Source organism: Anneissia japonica, unplaced genomic scaffold, assembly GCF_011630105.1.
Source record: "Anneissia japonica isolate Jap-2015-1 unplaced genomic scaffold, ASM1163010v1 scaffold6417_len956965_cov193, whole genome shotgun sequence".
NCBI lineage: Eukaryota > Metazoa > Echinodermata > Crinoidea > Comatulida > Comatulidae > Anneissia > Anneissia japonica.
Genome location: NW_022713977.1, coordinates 796,867 through 819,448, shown reverse-complemented (window position 1 = coordinate 819,448; position 22,582 = coordinate 796,867). Strand labels below are relative to the sequence as shown.

Below are 22,582 nucleotides of genomic sequence, written 5' to 3'. Positions count from 1 at the left end.
AATAATCAAAAGCAATATCAAAATATCAAAGTCCCAAAGAAATGTTGACAAGTCAGTGTCTTGGCAACCAGCCTAAAAATGTGACCTACATAAAAAGCAGGTATGGAAAGCCAAATCCGCCAAAAATATGAATGCAAGTCGAAAGAATGACTTGGATTTTGGACAAAAGATTTGGTTTTCTATTTGATGAATTCATTTTTTAATTAATGATTTGACGTTTTATCCAATGATTTCGTTTTTGAATGAATGGTTTAAATTAAGTTTGACCTATATTGAATGGTTTGGGTTTTCAGTGTACGTATTGGCTGAAATATTTTTGGCGGATTTGGCTTTCCGTAGGCAGAAGCAAGCATATATTTACTGTGCACCCATTAAGCACCAACCATGGATTAAATATTGTTAACTAGACCTGTGCTGGGAAACCATGGTTAATAAATCAATGAGCTATGGGCCGGGTAAGGAGAATAACATACCAAACGGGAACTGTTCAGGAGGAAATTGGAAACGGAATAAGAATGGGGAGTGGAGAGTGGGAAGTACAATGAGGAAATACTTAAGGGCCTTTAAACCACTCAATTTGTTCAAAACATTAACATAATTATTTATACTACATATTGTTTATGTGAAATCTACAAAAAATCCCATCAAAATTTTGATCTCATAATAAGGTAAGTTATCTACAACAATACAGTACTTCCATCCAATGAGACAGTTAAAAATTATTTAGTTTTTCTGCAAATTTGATAACTTTTTTATTACAAAAAACAATCATTATCAGCAAATTTAAAGGCTGCTGCAAAAAAATATATAAATGATAGAAAACATAGTTTATTTTTTTCATAACTGAAAGCAATAAAACTCTTTAATATGACATCATGCACATATTTTGTACATCTTTAATGTTTTAGTTATTTTTCCCCAACATGGAATGAATCTTTTACCACCTAAAGTATTCCCAAATGGAAAATCAATTATTCTTGAATCGCAGTATGAATTATGTAATGTTGTATTTTTTTTTTAAATAAAACTTTGAGTAGGAGTCAGTAAAATGACAGACATATTAAAAAATAAAAATATCTTTCAAACTATGCTCAAACTATCTTGAGGCATTGTGGGTAACCAGAAAAAAATAATCTGTAGAATAAATTAAACAAATCAGGAAGACTAAGACAACTTAAAATTTGAACAAATAGACTTGAAAAAATTCATTTCTCTCAAGTGCAATCAGTCTATTAATACACAGTAGTCATTTAATGTACAAATACAAGACAGTACTTTAAAAGTTGCAATTTTATATTATTTTTTAATGGTTTTTTGGTTTTAACAACATGGTGATGTCCATTTTATATAATCTTTTTAAATATGTATGTACAGTATATATTAATTAGTTTTGATGTACAGTAGTTTGAAATATTTATGATTTTTTATGAATGTCTTTATTGGATCTAATGCATTTAATATTTTTAATGAATTTTATGCGAGTATTACTATTCAGAAAAACAATCTTAATGTATTGTTTTATGTGATTAATATAATATATTTGAATCTGGCCTACAGAATTTATCAGAATATTAATTTTTATAATTTTTCTATAATTTATTAAAATTTTTATGAATAAGAGTTTTTTCCCAAGACTTAACAATTCCAAAGTTTTGTTTTTTTCCCCCAAATATATTTTAATAAATTGAAGATGCTTAGGAAAATATGTTATCATCTAGAGTATTAATAGGAATATTGCAACGTCCATGTGAAAATTACAACTTATGATTCAGCGTAAAGTGAATAAGTAATGTTGCACCTCCCAATTCAACATAGTGCATTATGGAACATCAATCAATTACTATACAATAATAAATATCACAGTTTTACGGGAATGAGCATGTTCTTAATGTTGTTCTTACTGGTTATCCCCATCACTTTGCAGCGCCACGCTGGTCAATGCAGTTGCCATTTTGCAGGGTAAATTAGAGATTGTACGACAATTATGCGATAATTAAGTTATTTAATCAATGTGGTCCAGACCATGAGTTAATGCTTAACCAACCAAATTGCCAAGCTTTTGTTTACAGTACTTCAATGGCATAATTGCTTATAATCTACTCTTACGTGAATCCTATGTGTTAAGGAAGGAAACAGATATTACAAAAACATATAGCGTTAGCATAATAAAATAAACAAGGATAGAAGAAAATAAAACAAACAAATCATATTAAATGAGGATGACAACCCCCTTAATTTTTCACGATTCTAAGATTTTAAGGTAAAAATAAATATATTTTTAAATATGATTCGTGGTCTGAATACTGTCAGCGCCATCAGAAGATTTTCTGTCCAGATATCAAACTGTCAAAAACAAAACAAAACTGTTGTATGGCCATATATAGCCATGATGTGCCTATATATGGTCATGATGTGCCTATATATGGTCATGATGTGATGTCATCTGGCTATAATGTGCCTATATATAGCTATGATGTGCCCAAATATGGTCATGATGTGCTTATATATGGTCATGATGTGATGTCATCTACAGTAGCCATGATGTGCCTATATATAGCCATGATGTGTCAGTTTCAGTTTATTTTCCAAGAACTTAACATTTTCATATATTGAGGAAAGATGACCAACAAAAGAGCAGAGCTTGTATACCATTGGCCACCTAAACAAAATTATTGACAATTACATGGACAAACATAACATGATACAAGACAACAGTGACAAAAACATTTTGGCAGGATATGAACTAAATAAAATATCCTTATTGATATGTTAACAACAAATAATTTTTATACATCATTTTAACAGATCGGACCATGCCTTCGGATAGTATTTCTGGCCTTAGCGGTAACAAAAGTATGTGGACGGTACATATCATAGGACCTGGTACCATAATCATGAACTGAATTTACTCTAACAAAATAATTTGAAAAATTAACAGGTAATAAATTATTTTTAAATTTATACATAAAAATACCTTTAGATAACTTACGAATGCCATACACAGTTAAATTTTTAAGACTGGAAAATAATGAATTCTGAATTTGTACATAGATGCATTATGTACATAGACGCATTATGCATGTACATAGACACATTATACTATTGCAGAAAGCATCTACAAATATTACAGACAATTACCATAGTTAGAGCAAATTTAGACACTGCTAGATAACGTGCATCTTTGATTCTTGGAAATTGCCCTGTCGGTATCAAACAGTACAGTAGATGGTTTTTTAATGCAGTGTTCTCTGACCAAGTTATTGGCTCCTTCAGTGATAGGAATCCAGGTTTCTCTTGAGGGGTTCTCCTGCAGGTTCTATCCCCCGTTGGTTAGAGCACTGGGAGGCCCCCCTCTCTCGCTGTGACCATAGCACTGGCTGCCAATTCTGCAGTCATTCGGATTTATGTATCCACGTTCATGTACTAAGGATTAAGGCTCTGGAGTGCATGTTTTCTGGCTTAACATCTGCCAATGTCAATCTCACTGCTGCAAGACTGGCTCAAATTACCAAGGCCATCAGTTGGAATGCTTAAGTGTTTGTTCTGTGTACCCCTGTGTACATATCAGTATAGTGTAGTTTGTGTAACCATGGAGGTAGAGAATGAGAACTTGTACATGGTAGATTTGGGAATAATAAGTTTGTGACCAACTTAGTAATTAAATTTTTAATAACTAATCATCAGGAAATATCATAGGAGTGATGCTTTGCCCTACCTAACATGTTATCGTACCGAATACTCAGTAAGTCCCCAAATACTAGCAAAAAATAATTTGCAAGTGATTCGCGTGGGAATCAAACCCACAACCTCCAGGTATCTAGCACATCGTAATAGTACGATAACATGTCAGGTAGGGCAAAACATCACTCGTACAATAAATAAATAAAACCACTAGATACAAGTAAAAATATTGTTTGTTTTTTGTTTTTTTTAATTAATTGTGAAATGCGATTCTCTTTGTAACTCGCATTATTTTCTTAGCAAGCTTTCATGACAATGCTTTGTAAAAATGACGTCTTTCACAGCCTTGATACATAGGTGATGAGGTGATGGATGTCTCAGTGCTTAAATATTTAAGTATTTAATATTATTACTGGGGAGGGAGGCCAAACTGAGATTCAACCAAGGGCAATCGTAATTATCGTTCTGCACAGTATTATTCAACAATGACTAAATATTGATTTATTAAAAACAGGCTGAAAAGAATTCCAAGTCTCCTAGACAGCTGGATTAAGGAAGACATCAATGCTACTGTACTACTAATGCTATTTTACCTTTGTTTTATTACACTGGTATTGCTACAATAATTATATTTTTATTATTATGATTATTATTACTGCTATTATCTACAGTATATTATTACTGTTATTATCTTTTCATATTGCTTATGAAAATTTTTTTTTTCTTGCTGCAGTTGCCAACATCATTAATATTAATATAATACATTTTTTTTTTCTCTTTTGTATCTCTTTGTTGAGTATTACTATTATATAGTGTTAATTGATTTTACGAAAGTATAGTACATACTAAGTATTGAAATGCACGTCATCGTAATAGAATTAATATTTCGAAATTAATCATGTCATCATCAGGAATTACTGTTACTGTTATGCTTTGTCATTATTACTATTGATTAAAACATGTGTGGATGTTGATGGGAGGGGGAGGGAGGGAGAATCAATCAGGTAACCAATTAAGGCTTATTATGATCTCCCATCCTTACATTTTCCCTAATTATTTAATTTTGGCCACTTTTTTGCTTTGTAATATATATTTTCATATTGCTAACAAAAGTTTCAATTTCTGAATATCCTGTTAATATTCTTATGTTCAAAAGAAAAATAATATCTGATTTGATTTTGACTACTGTCATCAGGAAATTTAATTTCAGTATTCATATTTTACTGGCGAAATGTTGGCAATGAAGCAGGTGGAAGAGTTGAAATGATGGCACAGATGTGGATAATATATAGAGATGATCAATTACTTCAAATGCCACTTTGATGATTTATACAAATTTTGCAAATTATGACAAAATGCAATTTACAATTTACTGACAATTTCAGTCATGTATTTGTGTCATCACTGAGAGTTTTCAGTTTTCATAAGTTCCATTTTAATACAAGCATTCAACATCAACATTATCATCTGGACCCTGAGGCAATTTACTTGCAAAAAAATGACTTTTGTTAAAAGGGCATCCTCTTTTGGGATTTCAGTATTAATCTGAATCGAGTTTCTTCCTGAACAACAGGTCAGAGGTCAATTATGATTTGAGCTGTAGATGCAGAAGTTATACTGTACAGTAACTGAGATAATCAGGGGTCGAATCCCATTCTTTTACGTCTTTGAAAAATGTTCCAAATCAGCTGAAAAATGTTCTCGCTATGTACCGTAAATCTACTAAAATCCACCTGCTGACGTAACTTGATTGGCTAATCATACAGTAAGCGCTCATTTAACCAATCAGCCCTGGCAAAATGCCTACAGTAGTACATGTTAGGATCAGCAACAACATAGATAAGCAGATTTCTCATCGAATGTGGGCAAGCGTGGCCGAGCATAAAGCTGTGAACAAAAATTACTCTCATGTGTACCGGGGTTAATGGTTAAATTTTGAGGCAGGCTGCTTTGCTAATCCACTGTGGAGACGACTGTGGAAGCAAAGCTACTGTTTTACAACAGAATAATTACATTTGTAGGTTAGAAATGGATGAATATGGGTTCACAACTCTTTAAATGTGATATGCCCATATTTGGGTGTAATATGACATCATCATCTACAGCCTGTTTACATCCCACTGCTGGGCAGATTTACTAATCCACTGTAGAGACGACCATGAAGAAAAGTCTGTATTTCAGTAGCTACTATAAATTACAATGGAATGATTACATTTTTAGGTTAGGAATGGATAAATATCTTTATGGCCGACTGTCAAAGACATTTAATGCTAGAAATTGGTTAGTTCTGTCCGCACTACCACACTTTATGTGAAAAAACAATGTGAAATGCCCATATTTGGGTGTAATATGACATCATCCTCATCACCATCTAATGTACAGCCTGTTTACATCCCACTGCTGGGCAAAGCAAGGCCTCTTCCAAACCAAAATATGACATCATCATGCCAACATTATTATGGCTACATCACACAAATTTGTCACAATATGTCACACAAATTTGTCACAATATGTCACACAAATTTGTCACAATATTTGATAGTGTGAACAGAGCTCCCTTCGTAGTTGGCACCAAAGATCTTGCAAATAGGTTTCACTTGGCAACATTGTTACTCGAGTCATCTTAATTAGATCGTTTACAGTACATGGGTGTAGTATTCTACTCTCTTGTATCTTCTTATTGATTATTCAATGACATAATATTTCACATGGGATTCTAAACATTCTAACACATACTATTTAAAACTTGAATTTCTTTCTAAGATGCAACCAGTGAGTCCGGTTTTCTAGATTGGAATTCAGTTGAGAATACAAAGTTAATTATGCATCAGGGTATTCACCAATCAGGGCAGGGCTGAAAAGTAGTAGTCGCCCCTAGTGGCTACCTTTATTTGGCGTTACGCAAAAATAAACATCTTGGGTACCGTCCGCCTGGCGACCCTTTTAAAAAATGATCTTTTTTGGTTGCAACGATTTTTCTATTTACAAACAGCATTGACCTTTGACCAGAGATGACCTCTGTATAATTATAATTGTACATCTTACTTGAGTAGCAGTATATTATAATATAAAAAATATCAAAATCATTAAACTAATGTCATCTTGCTGGTTTTATTGATTTTGTTTTTTCATAAAATTATATTTCAGACCGTAAAAAAAAAAGGACCTGCATAAATTTGGTAAGGACTTATCATTTTTTCCTTATTGGCCTTGCTAGCTACTATGGTTTGGAGGTTAATTGTCAACTGTCTGTGTGAGGCTAGTATTATGCGCCTTATCAGTCGAAATTGGATTGAATTTGTTGGGTGTAAACGGAGTTGTTAAAAACAAAGATTTTTTAAAATTCTCTTCAAATCTAACCAAACTATACTGTACGCTCAAATGTTGGTGTACATCCAACTTTCATGATCTGTTCATGACTTCATAAAGCACTTCCAAAACAAAGACAAATATTTTCATGTAATTTTTCAGTCTGTCATCACATTAAGAGTAAATGTGTCTCCGAGGAAATAACTGAACTGGACGAGTTTATAGATCACATGTCTTTGTTTAATCTTGATACTGCTGAGAACACTGTCCATGGAATAAAACAATGAAAACACGCCAATTATCTTAATCTAATTATAGCATGGGAATCTACCATTATTATGGTACCCACATTATAAACACCAAACACACTGTCTTCTTATCGGCCACATATATTTTGCCATGTTTGTGATCATATGTCAAGTTTCTCTTACAATTTTCTTCACAATTCTACAATCCACCAGGGCCTCCAATGCGCGCTCTCTTTAAAACAAAAGGAACAAAAACGTACTTGGTAACAAAGTTTGGCGTGACACAAACCATGGCAACAAATAGGGCGCCCTCTCACAAAAGTGATTACTTTTCTACCTAATCAACGCTTCTATTTTGTTATGCGTAAACCGCGGAGAACGCTATCTTCTGTTTATAAGATCTTTGGTTATTATTAATGGACTGAAGACCTGAATGATATGAAATCTTGCCAACTTAGTTTGAGTAAACACCCATTCTCTGATTGTAAGGGGATGATTTGCCTTTCTAGCTGTCTTAGCTCAAGATACCTCCAAGCTCAGTTAGCTAAAGCAGTGGGAGCCACTGGGTCTGCTGCTACAGTAAGCTACTGTAAACCATGGACATTGTTGTGGCCCTGGATTAATTCTGCTGTTTTGCTAGTGTTTCCACTATAAGGGTCGAGCATTAAGTTATTGTTCATCGCCCTGCGAAATCCATCCACTACGCCTGTTAAATAATTTAAATACTCATTGGAAAAGCATATGGGGTCTCCTAGTGTAAAGACCAATAAGGTAGTAACAATAAGGTAGTAACATAGCGGTTTCCAGCTATCTTCTACCAAACATACTGTTATTACTTGTTTTTAAAATTTAATTGGTAAAATCGTTTCTCTGTATTCCATGGGAGTATCAGTTTACATTAACTCCAAAACGAAATTCACTGTTTCTGAATGCCAAAAAATTGCCTACATTGTTTCCAATGCTCTCTGTACAGATACACTTTAAAACAAATTCAATATAATTAAACAATTTTGTCCTTTGAACCTTGAAACTATTAATAGAGTTATTTCCTTTTATTTATTTATTTATTTCCTCATTAACAAACAGTAATAAGGTAAAATCTACTAATAATTACATTCATAATTGTTAAGATGGTTTATTTTTAAATGATAACATTTAAATTAAGATTAGGAACTTTATTTAAAATAACTTTGCTTTTTCTAAGCATTTTATTCTCACAAATTCTATCCGTAAGAACTCCACACTACTACTGACTGTGTAAAGCAGCCGGAAATAAATCAGCAGCGATGTTGTTACACTATCAACAAGATGCTTACCTGGATAAACCGATAAATGACAGGTTTCCTTGTGGAAATTACCCCTCAAACATAATGGAAAATAATTAAATTGTACGTATCAACATCATTATGCATATCTGGAATGCATTAGGTACTTCCTTGTTGCAACGAATCTATTGAATCATATTGGCATTTTTGCGAAAAAAACTGTCTGATTTTTCTGCCAGTGCACCCATGTCCAAAAGTCTGCAGTTTCACAGATATAAGCAAGACGAATAAAAAAATATGTAGTCATGGTTACCTTTATCTAAGCGCAGTAAATTAACTTAATGTAAAATGCAATTGAATCCAGATCTGATTAGGAAGGAAGCTAGGGATTATCCTGAAATTTATCTTGAGCTATATACTTCACTAAATCAAACCGAGTTAGACTTCACAAAATAAAAAACATAATATACACCTTGATAAATTTTTATTTATTTATTTTTATTTCTAAGTTAATACGTTTACCTTTGAATAAAGGCGCAGCCTTCCAGATTGTGATGGGTCCCTCTCGTGCATACTGGCCAAACGCAAGCTCCATGAAGAATAGTGGCATGCCTACTGCCAGCATCATCAAGAAATAAGGGATGAGAAATGCTCCTGTCAAGAAAAAATATAACATAGCTCAAGCTCAGTGATCTAGTGGTTATGGTGCAAGGCTGGTAACTGGAGGTTGTGGGTTCGATTCCCACCGGAATCACTTGCAAATTTTTTTCACAAGTATTTGGGAACGTACTGAGTGTTCAGTATAATAACACGTCAGGTAGGGCAAAACATCACTCGTACCATATCTTCCTGACGTAAACGCACTACGAAGTAAAAAATAACATGTTTTTACGCACCAGTTGGCATTAAACAGAAAAATGCAAAGCTTTGTCTACATCATCAAATTTTCTGACAAAACTAATTGTATGCACATACAGTCATGATGCGCTTATAAATAGTCGTAACATCATTACCATATTTAGGCATATTACTGTACATGTTTTTGTCTTTACAGGGCTTTGAATTAACATCAATCGACTGGCAGACTAAAACCTCCTCATATTTGAGAAAATATTTTACATTGTGTGAAAACAATAACGACCTTAACAAAGAAAATTAGTTTCAATATTCTAATTCTATACTTTCTGTGAAGGGAGAGACAAAGAGATGACTTGCAAAGGACATAATTATGAATAGCACGGGATTCGAACCTCGGATCTTAAGTTGAGAGCGTAAAACCAAACCCTTGTATCAAACATTCGTTTCCCCAAAAGCAAAAAATTTGTTGAACCTAGCAACTAGCAACTGTTCCAATTTGATTTTACTGTTTGGATAATAATATAAAGCGCCATGTATATTGACTTACTGTAACATGATATTAAGGGACAATGTTGTACTAGTCATTAACGTGGACATCACACGACTACATGACAAAGCACCTATTAGAAAATTTGTTTCAATGGTCCCTTCTGCTTTGCATATTAAATTGAAGGCCTATTCATAATTGACATCTTGGACACACATTAAAATATTGCTCTGTATTAAATATTTAAGTCACTTATTCCCAGATACAAATTAGATGTTAGATTGGAGGATTACAGAAAATGTATTTATTATAATGAGCAAATAATAGAGTAAAATAGTTCTCAAAATTTAAATACTGTAAACTATCTTCAGAATATGATCGAATAGTTTCATCTGATGAAGACAAGGCAAAATCTAACGCAAGTTAACATTGACAACTAATTGTTTTTTGTTTTTTTTTTAATAATTGAAATATATTTTTAGAATACTTTCTTTAGTTTCAACACTTCCAGTCAGGCAATTCAAAATTTAATATTTTGATTGATCCTCAAATTATATATCATTCAAATTATCATAGATTACCATAATTCAATGTTCATCTCATATTAATACTTTCTTTTAAATGTAGCGGTGACAAGGGGGAAACAGTAGGAAGTCGCGTTGGCTGTTTTTGAATATAGGCTTAAACAATGGTAGAGGACAATATTTTCACAAATCAAGTTTTCAACAGAATCATGTTTTTTAAATACCTTAAAATGCCCAAAATCATGATTTTAGAGAGCTGCTATAACCCGGAAGTATAAAAAATTACATTATGTTTACCCTAAAAAACACTCGATAAATCATCCTTATTATCGGCCATATCGTGTTTAGTATCATTATAAAGTTAATTTTATAAGCCCGACTATGGCTGGTCAATCTATTGTGATAGACTTTATTTTCACCAATTAAAATCAGGTTCTTTTCATGTACATACAAACCCCAGCTCTCCTTGATAACGACTATGAGAACGGCCCACTGATTGGTTCATTTGATTATTTCGTCATTTTATTACTCAGTGTGCATGCTCTGTGGGAGTGTGAATGCTTCCTCCTTTATTTTTATCATAAAATTTCCGTTTAATAATAATTTAATTTAATTTAATTTGTTTAATTCAAATACAACAGCAAGTATAGCTTAAAATAATTATTGAATGTGCTTTTTTGAACGAATTATGTTGAACTTTTGAGTTACCATACAAAATTTTTTATTTTTATCAATTTTCATTGGAAGTTTAATCAGTTACTTAAATATTGTTCAAATATTTTAGGTGTTTTCTAGCTAAGCATAAAGAGTATTTATCTCTTTGTTTGATCTAGCCACCCTCATATAGATGTGTACATATTTCTGTTTACAAGGATGTTGGATTTAAGTTCAAACATGCACTACAGTGGTAGTATAATACCTCTTTTTTTAATACACTGAACATACTTACTTAATGCCAATTCTTAATAAAGGTGGGTTAAGACAAAATTGGTCATGAACTTCAAAGGGGAAGTGGCCCAAGTGGTTTTTGTTTGGAGATGGGATTGAAGTGTGTACAGGGTACCTAAGACCCAAAGAATAATAATTTCTTAGCCTTGTAGTTGGGAATTCTATACAATGCTTGCTCATTTCCTGTAGGCCATGCTTCAAATTCTCCAGGGATCCTTATACAACCTTGGTCCCTGTTTCAATTCTATCTGCTAATTTTGTGTTTAAGCTCGATATTGAAATGCACATTTTAATAGTCACACCATCTTTGAGAAGAAACTTATGTGTTACAGTGTGGCTCATGTGCATCTTAAAGAATGCAGTAGGCTACACTCTTCGGTGCAAAGCAGAAACTATCTGCAGTGTACAGTAATGCATATATGAGGGCAGGCTTATTCAAGTCAAAAGCACAGGTGGAAAAATTGAGGCCCGTGAAAGTGACTTAAAAACCCTATGTGTGCGGCCCTGCCAAGCAACATTAGCTAGAAGACACCGATCACGTAAAAGTAACATTAAAACTGAGAATAAATTGGTGTAAAGGCAGTTCTTGTAGGTTTTTCGAAGTACACTGGGAACATCAAAGTTGTGTGGCCCTCGGTGTTAAATCAAAAATTCACTTTGGCCCTCTGATCAATTTTATGCCCACCCCTGGCCAATAGCAATATTTTTCCTAGCTCTGCTTTTGTGTCGTAGACTCTGGGAAGAACTGCCTCCTATACTTCAAAACGTTAATCTGTCCTCTTTGAGAATAATTTAGTTAAGCATTTTATATCTTTTTATGTTCTGATGAATCTCTGATTGTTTTTTGTTTTAATTAGTGTATTTCATAATATGAAGGATAGGGAGCAAATCTTGCTCAGGCTTTCGCCCATTACCCCCTATCCGGACAATATGTTATCTTAATACTGTATACTTTTGCCAAATAAATATAATAATAATAATAATTATTATTATTATTATTATTATGCACCACCATAAATATCATTAGAAATAAGACTTTGGACTTTTGTGGGTTATCCATAGTGTTTTCCATGATAAAAATACATGCACTCGAATCTAATCCAACTTGACAAGCTTATCGTAATATATAACAAATGTAAATTTGTTAAAGCTGATAGTTAACAACAAACATCAATAAATGTTTGTAAATTTGGACTCAGCTCTTCTCCATTAGTGTTGTTATAATATATTATCATGGTAAAAGTAGATCAGTTATCATTCCATATGATCATACAAGATATATCTTGTGTACATTAGCCCTATAATGATGAGCAATCTCTTGTTTGTTACAAGCGAGAAAAAGAAATTTACTTTGGCAGGAGTTCCGAAAGCCAACAATGCAACAATGCCTTACTTTAAGGAGTAGAATTTAGTTTTCCAGCAGAAAAATGCTTGTTTCCAATTTATGTAAAAATGTGCTGAGGTTTTCCAAATTGAATTGTTGGTGGACAGATCTGCTGTACACTTAGGCCTTGTCCTTTAATTATTTCTAAGAGGTTCACAATTTTATTTTTTTTTTTTGTGCGCTGTTCATTCAGTTTGATTGATCTTTTTTCTCTTGCCTTGTTTTGTATTATATGGATATTAATTGTCTGAAATAAAAGAATTAAAATTTTATTGAATTATATAGGGAGTCATTTACTTTTTGTTATCATTTACACATTAAGTACAAAACACAGTACTAGAAGAAAGGATTAACAGTACTGTCACTTTAAGAAAAATGAAAAATCATCATTTGAGGCATGTCGTAGCGAAATGGTTAAGTTGTCGCACAGGCCAGTATTGAGTAAATGAGCTATAAAATATGGTAGCTGAAAAAATTGCCTAAAAATCCAAAATTTCTTTCACTATTATCAACAGTTTAATGTTTTATTTCCCAAAGTATTAGTTCTGGAAGTTGTCAACAAATCGTTTATTTAATGTTATTTAGATAGTTAATTTTATTAAACAATGTACGCCCAAATAACTTTGGAAGGCAATTACTCAAAATCATGTTTATCTTGACTCAAAGTGTTCGGTACTTTCACTATCCAATAACTTTGGCTTAAAATATCAAATTTCAATGAATGACCCCCTCATTTTAAAGATCACATACTCAGGTATCTGAAAATACCAATGACATTTTTTTCAATTTTTGCTACAACTTAGCCATTTTGCCACAACATGCCTCATTTTATTACCTATTTTATTTAGGTAAGATGGTATATTACATACTTCAAGTATCAAAATGCACACCACCATGTCGGGATTCAATATTTCAATATTTAATTATGTCATCATCAGGAATGATTATGTCATTCCTGATGATAACATAATTAATATCAAAACAATGAATCCTGACATGATGGTGTGCATTTCGATACTTGTTGTATGTATTATACTATCTTATCTGAGATTATCAGAGGACCTTTCTGTTATTCTATTTAGAGGATAGTAATTATTACTATTTTTCATTTTCTTTTGAATGTGGCAATCACCATGGTTTGTTTTTCTTTTTGAAAGTTTTGTTCTTTCAAATCTGTGTCACTTCATTCTTTATCCTGTACTTGTTCTTACCAGGAATGAGGAGCCAAAGAAAGGCTTGGTAATTGAAAGGACAGGTGCTAATTCTCATTAACATAAACAGAATACAAATAACGTTAATTATTGATGGCACTATGTTAAAATAAAAATCCTCAGATATTCAATCAAAACACTGATGAACTCATTGTTTTGTTTACTGAAAGTAATATTTTGCTTTGAACTAATATTTAGTATACTTGGTATATTGTGATGTTTTTTATTGTATATTTTGGTTGTTTGCAATGTTTGTGTGCATTGTTATGTATCAGACAATTGGATACAATACCCTCTCTGGCTTTTGCCTTCATTGTACCCGTACGCCCTCCATATCTTTTATTTGTTTTTGTTGGAAATGAAAATTAATTGATTGAAAAGGATCAACTTTTAATTATTCACAGTTCAAAACAATTATTATTATTTTGACTGATTACCAAGAAATTGTTTACAATTGATACCAGCTAATACAAGAATTTCAATTTATAGGTCTATTGAAGAACAATAAATGTTATAATTATTTAAAAATGCATCTCATTGGCAAGGATAAAATTTGAAAAATAAGTAACTTGAGAAATTTTTTTTTTATACCAGCTAATTTAGAAATTTCAATTTATGGGTCTATTGCCAGAACAACAAACTTTATTATTTGTGTCTGGAAAGGAGAAAACTTGTTCTATTTATTTAATGAAGAAATGAATAACTCACTTAAATACAAAGTACAGTAACAATTCAATCATTAAATTTTATTAATCATAAATGTGATGTGCCCACGATGACATCAAATTGTATAAAAAAAGTTTAACATGTGATGCTTTTTGATGAAATTTTATAGTTACAAAGCTTTAAGCTCTTGAGAAACAGTCCAAATATGGCACTTTTAAAAATATAGACACATTAAAATCTCCAAATTACGAACCTCCCAATTGCGTCATTTATTATAGTAGTGATTCTATGTATACGTTTTAATTATTGTTATTTATTCGTTAACGTTATTATATTTATATTTAAATTTAATGTATTGTTAAGTATGAATTACTATGTCCATGTTAAATTAATCTTATCTAATAAAATTGTATATTTAAGTAATATAGAAATAGGAGCCAAGGTCTAACCTACAGTAGGCCTAAACAAGTCACTATGCGAGTGTATAAAATTATGGAAAATATGCATAAATGCAAAAATGTGAAAGAATATAGGAAGAATAAAAAAGAATAGGAAAGAGATTTGGAGCGGCTGAAATGTTTTTTGGAAAATATACAATAGTAGTCAATATGCCATTATTGCATTACATTTTTGTTAACATTTTTGGGCACTAATCTTCAGAGGTCTCGGTGCCACAGCCTACACTTACATAATTTGAAATTTTACGAACTTGATTTGCAGCGATGACATCAATATGAACACCTTTTATAAAAGTTGTACAAAAACACTTAAAATCCATTTAAAAGTCTTTAAAATAATATAAATGTTTAAAGGTTAGTGACTCCATGGTGACGCAGAGTGCCATGAGCATTGTCGACACGATATTCTGACTGGCACCACTGCTAGGATTATTTTTATAGAAATTGTAACACATTTTTGCATTAATAATATGCTGGTACCTCAATGAATTTAATGAGTTTAATCATACACAAAAATTAAAATTAAGTTTTATTTCAGCACAAAGCGGTACCAAGATACCCAAGACTTGAGTGTGTGTGACAGCCTTACACAAGCAAGCGCGCACAAAGTTCACGGCAACTTTGTACTGAACCACAATTTACATTTTCTTTTTATCTAATTTTTTTTTTTTAAATTACTGTAAAAAATTATTTTTTTTCTGAGGATATTTTAGACTAACTATATTAAAATTTCATGATATCTTGAAATCATAGGATTATATATTCATTTTCATAATCCATGAGACTGAACATAAACTCAACATACACCTTGTAAGTTGTATAGGTGGGGGGGAGGGGGCTCCTGAATGGTTTGGTTTTATATGTACAGTTCAATTCCTCAATTACTTTAGGAGGGAGCCATGTCATATAATTGCATATTATTTTTATTTTTTTTTGTATTTTGTTGCTTAGTTGCAGTTTTCTGATTTATTATTGATAATTTATTATTTATTATTGAAAGATCGGTTTGTGGAATATTTCTATTGAATCCTTTCCGAATAAGGTAGGCCAGTTAGGGCCTAGCCAAGACGCTAATATAGGCTTAGCATAGCCCAGTCAGTGAATTCGTTATGACTAGCCTACGAAAAGTTAACATATTATTTAACATATAATACGTACAGTACCTGTTGTTTAGCTGTAGTGCACAGCAAATTGAATTAGGGGCCGTGCAACGGTGGTATGCTATGTTTTACTGTCGTCGTCTTCAGTAAAACGTTCAAAGAGTTTACTTGTATGCCTATAACACCCGGTGCTGCAATCAATTTTATACTTTTAATTTTAATTTTTATTTTATCAATTTTTTTTATTTTTATTGTTTTATCTTAACCAGACCATCACCATGCTGAACGGTGCGAAGGTCTGGATCCGAGCCTTATTTCTTTAATGATTAGTAGGCCGCCTAATTATATAATTAGGATTCTGTCTCTTATACACATCTAGGTGCCGAGGACGAACATTTGAGTATATACGGAACATTTGTTAATTTTTTCTGCGAAGTGAGTCTCATGAACGACAATTCACAATTTTGGTAAAATTAATGTTGAAATGAAGAATATATTTCAGTCTAATGTTAGTGCAAAATATCATTAGGCCTTTGTAATCACCGCACGACGCGCGACTAACATGGCAACTAACACGCGCGTGGGTNNNNACGCTGACGGTTTATGGTCTGGTTGCTATGGTTTTTGTGACGTTCAGCGTGTAGGGACGCACGTGCGCCTAGAATGTCGATGCCAGAGTTATAACCTTTGATGTCCCGAGATGTGCGTCCTTTTGTTGAACTACCTTGGTGCAGCGCGCTTGAGAGCAGTGGGGGCGGGCATCTTCCCCCGTCGGACGGGCCTGGACCCCTGTCGTTCGGACGAAAAAAAAATTAAAAAAAAATAATAATACCTATCTTAAATAACGCTATGTGAATTGTGGTCTAAAAGGCACATTTAGGACCATATTAAGCCATAAAATCTCTCCCCATGAATCGACCGAGGCTTCGTCGTCGCCTTGATTCTGCCCCTCCGTCGGACACGTTTCCCCTTGACGGAAAATTTCTGGCTATAGCAAAGATATAGGCCTATATCAAGCTCACGCGGTATTCACGCTTTAGCAGCTACAAGATTGGCATGGGCCTTTTGTGTAGGCCTACGTGTTCAAATCAATCTACCGCGTTATTCCCGCGTATGACTTTCTAGTTATATTTGATATGACCCTCAAGTACTGTAGTCCCATGTTCGCATCCCACCACCAAGTTTAAAACCAAGCTAGTTTCCGCGGTATACCAGGGACCCGCTAATTATAATGTATACCTGGCTCTGATTGCAATAGGGCTCCATGGCGTTCACATCTCCAAGTCATCCTAGTAGCACCGAGTCAAGCTAGCTACAATGCCGCGGATATACATGATAATATTGCAGTGAACATTATCGTTCAAACCAAGCTTCCGCGGTATTCCCGCTCATTTTACTAGTAGTTTACACACGATATTCTCGAGTAAACCTCAAGCTATATTGCGGTACGGTAAATACGCTTTATAGGCTATCCCTGACGTTCAAATCAAGCTACCGCGGTATTCCCGCGTATGAAGGTCCAGCTGTATACGATTTGGTCACGCAATGCGCGAATAAGGCCGCGACGCATTATAATGTATTTGGATGGTTTGTGCTGCGCGCTTGAGAGCGCGCTTATAAAAAATATTTTTGCGTGGCGATTCTTTCCCCGTACAAAACACTTGCATATGAATCTCCACTCGGGCTGTCTCGACTGACTCGCCTTGTAACTCTCAATTATGGAGGTCAAAAGGTCACTAATCAAAGAAAAACGTCTACAAAACTTCTGAGATACAGCAATTTCGCTCGCTGTCTGATTTTGAAAAATAAATTCATGTTACCATGCTAATATAACTAATGGGCCGTTTAATATTACAAATGTAAAACAAGTTTTGTAAAAAGTCAAGCTTTAAATAGCTACCGTTTGCACGGTATACCCAGTGACTTTTATAGTAGACAAATACATGTGGGCCGTGACAAATAGCAATGACATGAATCAAGCTTCCGCGGTATTCCCGCTTTAGCAGCTGTAGGCTACATGATTTTGACTGGCAATGGGCCTCTTGTGTTCAAATCAATCTACCGCGTTATTCCCGGGTATAAAGTTCTAGTTTTTGGCCTATTGATCGCCAAATAGTCCCATGATCGCATCCGACCACCAAGTTAAAAAACTAGTTTCCGCGGTATACCCGCTTATTATAATAATGCTATTCCTGACTCTGATTGCAATAGGGCTCCATGGCGATCTTCAAGGCATCCTAGCACCGAGTCAAGCTAGCTACAATACCGCGGTATACTCGCTTATAGATATACCTGTAGTTATACATGATTGCAGTGAACATTATCGTTCAAACCAAGCTTCCGCGGTATTCCCGCTCATTTACTAGATAGTAGTTGTATTCTATGAGGCATACATGATTTGATTGCAATGGACTTTCGTATAATGAGGCGATCAAGCAAACACACCGCAGTATTCCCGCGTGAAGTTCCACCAGTAACTTCACGCGGGATTCCAACAAGTTTTTCGACACAAAAGTCAATGTCAGTATGAAAATTGTATATAATTATACTATAAAGGATAGACTGGCAAAGAATAATTGTTATACTCGGACTTTATTTCTCCATATAAAAAACAAAATTAAAAAATAAAAAACAAAAAAAAAAAACCACAGTTTTACACTGTATGGTGACGTATTCTTGCATACAACGTCGGCGCACAAAGACATTTTTTTCGTTCTCGTTTGAGCGCGCAGCAAGTTTGTGTGTTGCACACCATTGTGTTTGGTTGTGTACACATTCACTTGTTGTACACTTCATGTCTATCCAAATAGGTGGACCTATCTTTTTTATATGCATAGGCCTATAGCAATGTTGACTACACAGTGAGCTTTGCAAACATACACGGACGTCAAACACCAAGGTAGGTAAATTACTGGGGTGCTCGTTTGCCAGTGGAATTTTATGAATCTAGTCTAGGGCCTCCAGCTAGGCCTAGTTCATGGCTTTTGTGCGTGTTGGTTTACACCCGCGTTTGCACTCCAGGCCTCCTAGTCCTACCGCATAGGCCAGGCCTATACGGCCCCAATTATCAATCGCACCCTGAATATCAATCGCACGATCTATTTCATTGACGATTTGACTATCATTTTGTTGTTTATAGAATGCCCTGCGTCACAAAAGTTAGTCTACCGCGGTAGACATTTATGCAAATTTCATGAATATAACGGTCTTAAATCTCCCGCGGAAGTCGCGAAAGCGGTATTTCCGCGCATACCGCGATCAAAACGTTTGTGCACGGCCCCTTACTGTACCAATAAAATGAATGCTTTTATATTGTTTTTACGTGCATTTTCGGTCTGACATTTTTTTCTAAACTGTATACACAACACATTCTTCGCGGTCACGATGCGAAATGCGTTGTAAATATCAGGTCGTGCCTCCTAAACTCTGCCCGCTAATTAGTTAATTTTTTTTGTGGGATCATGTGGCTGGGCAAAAATCCCATGTGCTTGGCTGTCATGACGTCAGATCGCCCAAACTTTCATAATGCGTGACAGCTTGCTGAATTTTTAATTAAAGAAATTTATTAAAATAATTAAGAAACCCTCATGGTTTTGTTTTAGAGTCAAATCTAAAATAAATCTTATTCAAATTTAAATGTCATTCTCTGCAAATTTCCTCCGTAATTAGCAATGTTTTTGGGGAATTGAGTGTAATTTACATGTAGACTGATATATGAATCTAATGACATACCAAATCCGAATTAAACGTCTGCTGAAAAAGAGCCATCGTAGAAACAATTCCTTTTTCATTTCAGGTTGATTACAATTAATTTTTAAGTATTCATAAGGCGATAATGCACTTTATTAAAACAATGGAAGGCGTAATTATCACTTTATCCAACATTTTACTGGTGTGTCATTTTAATTAATAGATAATCTCTATGACAACGCTATTGGGACTATGCTTTGTACAGAAATCGTTGCGTTTATTAACTTTTTGTCCCACATTGCATTGTGAGATGGATGTTTTAACTTCACACACAGACGGAAATCAAATTCTCCTTGTCGCTGTAACATGCGGAGAAGGTGATTTTCCTCTGTAAGTCTAGCCATGGATTCCTCCATGGCCTAGCTACTGCATGATGATCATCTGTACTGAGCACAAGGTTGTTCGTAGCTGACATTAACATGATAATAAACAGAAAATAGCGATCTTGTTGACATTATCTGTGTGAAATATTTTGTAAAGACATCGTTAAGAGGTGAATGAGTAAAACTTTAGGTATTTTGTCAGACTTTCATTGAAATTTTAACTGGTCATGCGGACTTGTTATTGGGATTATTAACAGGTCCGACATACATTTTACTAGCCATTGGCCGGCGGACCAGCGTTATTTCCAACCCTGCAAACCTTACTTTTTGTGTTTCACCATTCAGCCATAATTCCCTATTTAGGCCTTAGTATTATTTTTAATCTTTTTGGACAGATCCCAAAGACCCTGTGATGAGGGAAAAGCCAACAATTTTTTCACTAGTTATTATAAATGATGGTACTGTAAATTATTAATAATAATGGGGTGTTACAAGTAACCAAGGCCACATTTTACAGCTTCTAAGATAAAAAAAACAAGCGTTTCAATACTATGACTATCTACAGTATAATTTTATGCTCACAAACAACACAAGTAGAGGAGTGTCAGTTAAGTCTGTGGATGACATTTAAACACATGAACCAACAGGCTATACTACAGTACATCAGTTAACAGAAGTGAAGACATGGGGTTGCATCTTGGTGTTAATGATGTTCTCTACTCCAGGGACATTGGTTGAAATCCTGTCATTGTTAAGATTTTTCCCACAACTAACAATGCCTATAAGACGTCTTGCCCAAGGACACTGAATGCAAGTTACAATTATAGCACACCGTCGTCTTTCGGATGAGATGTTTAGGCTGTTGGTCCTGTGTGCATTATGGCCCTTGTCCATAAAACGCAGTACGCTCTTCAGGATCGAGTAGGGTGTTGTCTCCTGGTATAATGCCCAATCACCAACAGAATGACCCCCACTGGAAATAAGTCTTCTTCAGACTTTCATGGGTTATCCTTGGTGTTTACATCAAATAAATAATTTAAAAAATCAAAACAACTAGTAAACAGTTTTACAAAAGTTACTGTATATATTCACCATCATAAGCTTCTTGGTGACATACCAAAAATTACAAAATCTGGAGATATTCTTTCATTGACCCTTGACACCATACAGTAAGTTACATGTTATTGGAACTGTTCAAATTGCAAAAGCGAAGGCTACAAAAATAAATGCAAGGTGAAATTCTCAGAGGCCAATTGTATATTGACCACTTGAGTTCTTAAGATACAAATTAACCTTGACTAAAACCTAGTAATTATTTATAGAAAGAAAACCTAGTAATTATTTATAGAAAGATCAGATTATGAAACAAGACTTTATAAAAAGAGAATGATCACGCACTCATACACATTTAAAATAAAATTCTTTCCAAGAGTGCACGCCCTCATAGCTTTCAATTCCAGCATAACAATTTTACCCAACAATAATTGGAAATGAAATATCATTTGGAACTTAATTTTTATTTAATATTTTATGTCAATTATATTGATTATCTGTTCATTAGTTTTTGTTGCCATGACTAATGCTTAGTAACAATTCTATAGAAAATACCATAGCACCATATATATCAATGATCCAAATCCAGGTGTAAGCCATTAATTATAAATCAAACCCCAAGGTAAGACCTAGAATGGCAAACATTTCTAGTGACCTGCGAGAGGAAATTCCTAGCTCAAAATTAACCTGAAATGCCAACTATTATTATGCATTACTTTTAAAATTTATTTCCAAACACAAAAAAAAAATCATTGACATTTATAATGAGTGCTTATTAAATAAAGTAGACGTTTATGTAAAGAATGTAATGATGGAATAGTGACAGATTTGAGATGTCAAACCAAATCTTTTGGGAATAAGATATCAAACATACCTCCTCCATTCCTGTAACATAAATACGGGAACCGCCAAATGTTTCCTAGACCAACGGCATAACCGATGCAAGCCAGCAGGAAGTCCAACTGCTTACCCCAAGTTCCTCTTTCTTCAAGTTTTGATTTCTCTGGTATTTCATTGGTCTATTCAAGAATCAAAGATAAAAAAATAATGATGAACTGATTATGGGTCATACCAGGATGGTAAAAAAACAAAAGATTACCACCATTTTCCTAAATAAACAACTACAGTAGGCAGTTTTGACAACGCTTTTTAAGAAAAAAATTAGCTTGTTGTCAGGTTTGCTTTTTTAAATGTTTTCGTCTTTAATCGCAATGAACCTAAAAATAACAAACACTGTAGGGGTATCCCCTTTATTTTCAAGAAACGTACCTTTTCTGTGATCCCTCATTCCCTAAAGTGTTTATAATTATGACTCTA

General features: G+C 33.9%; 1 protein-coding gene across 2 annotated transcripts in view; it reads right to left on the bottom strand.

The window, feature by feature from the left end:
- LOC117108836 (sodium- and chloride-dependent glycine transporter 1-like) overlaps positions 1-22,582 on the bottom strand; it is a 67,698-nt gene that overhangs the window by 22,337 nt on the left and 22,779 nt on the right. Inside the window, exons 3-4 of one of the 2 annotated variants that reach the window (XM_033250996.1) lie at positions 22,140-22,284; positions 9,026-9,157 (exon numbers count right to left, since the gene is read on the bottom strand). In XM_033250996.1, the coding sequence (XP_033106887.1) occupies positions 9,026-9,157; positions 22,140-22,284 (277 nt within the window). Of the gene's footprint in view, positions 1-9,025; positions 9,158-22,139; positions 22,286-22,582 lie in introns of both variants that reach the window. The other variant, XM_033250995.1, reaches the window with a different exon arrangement.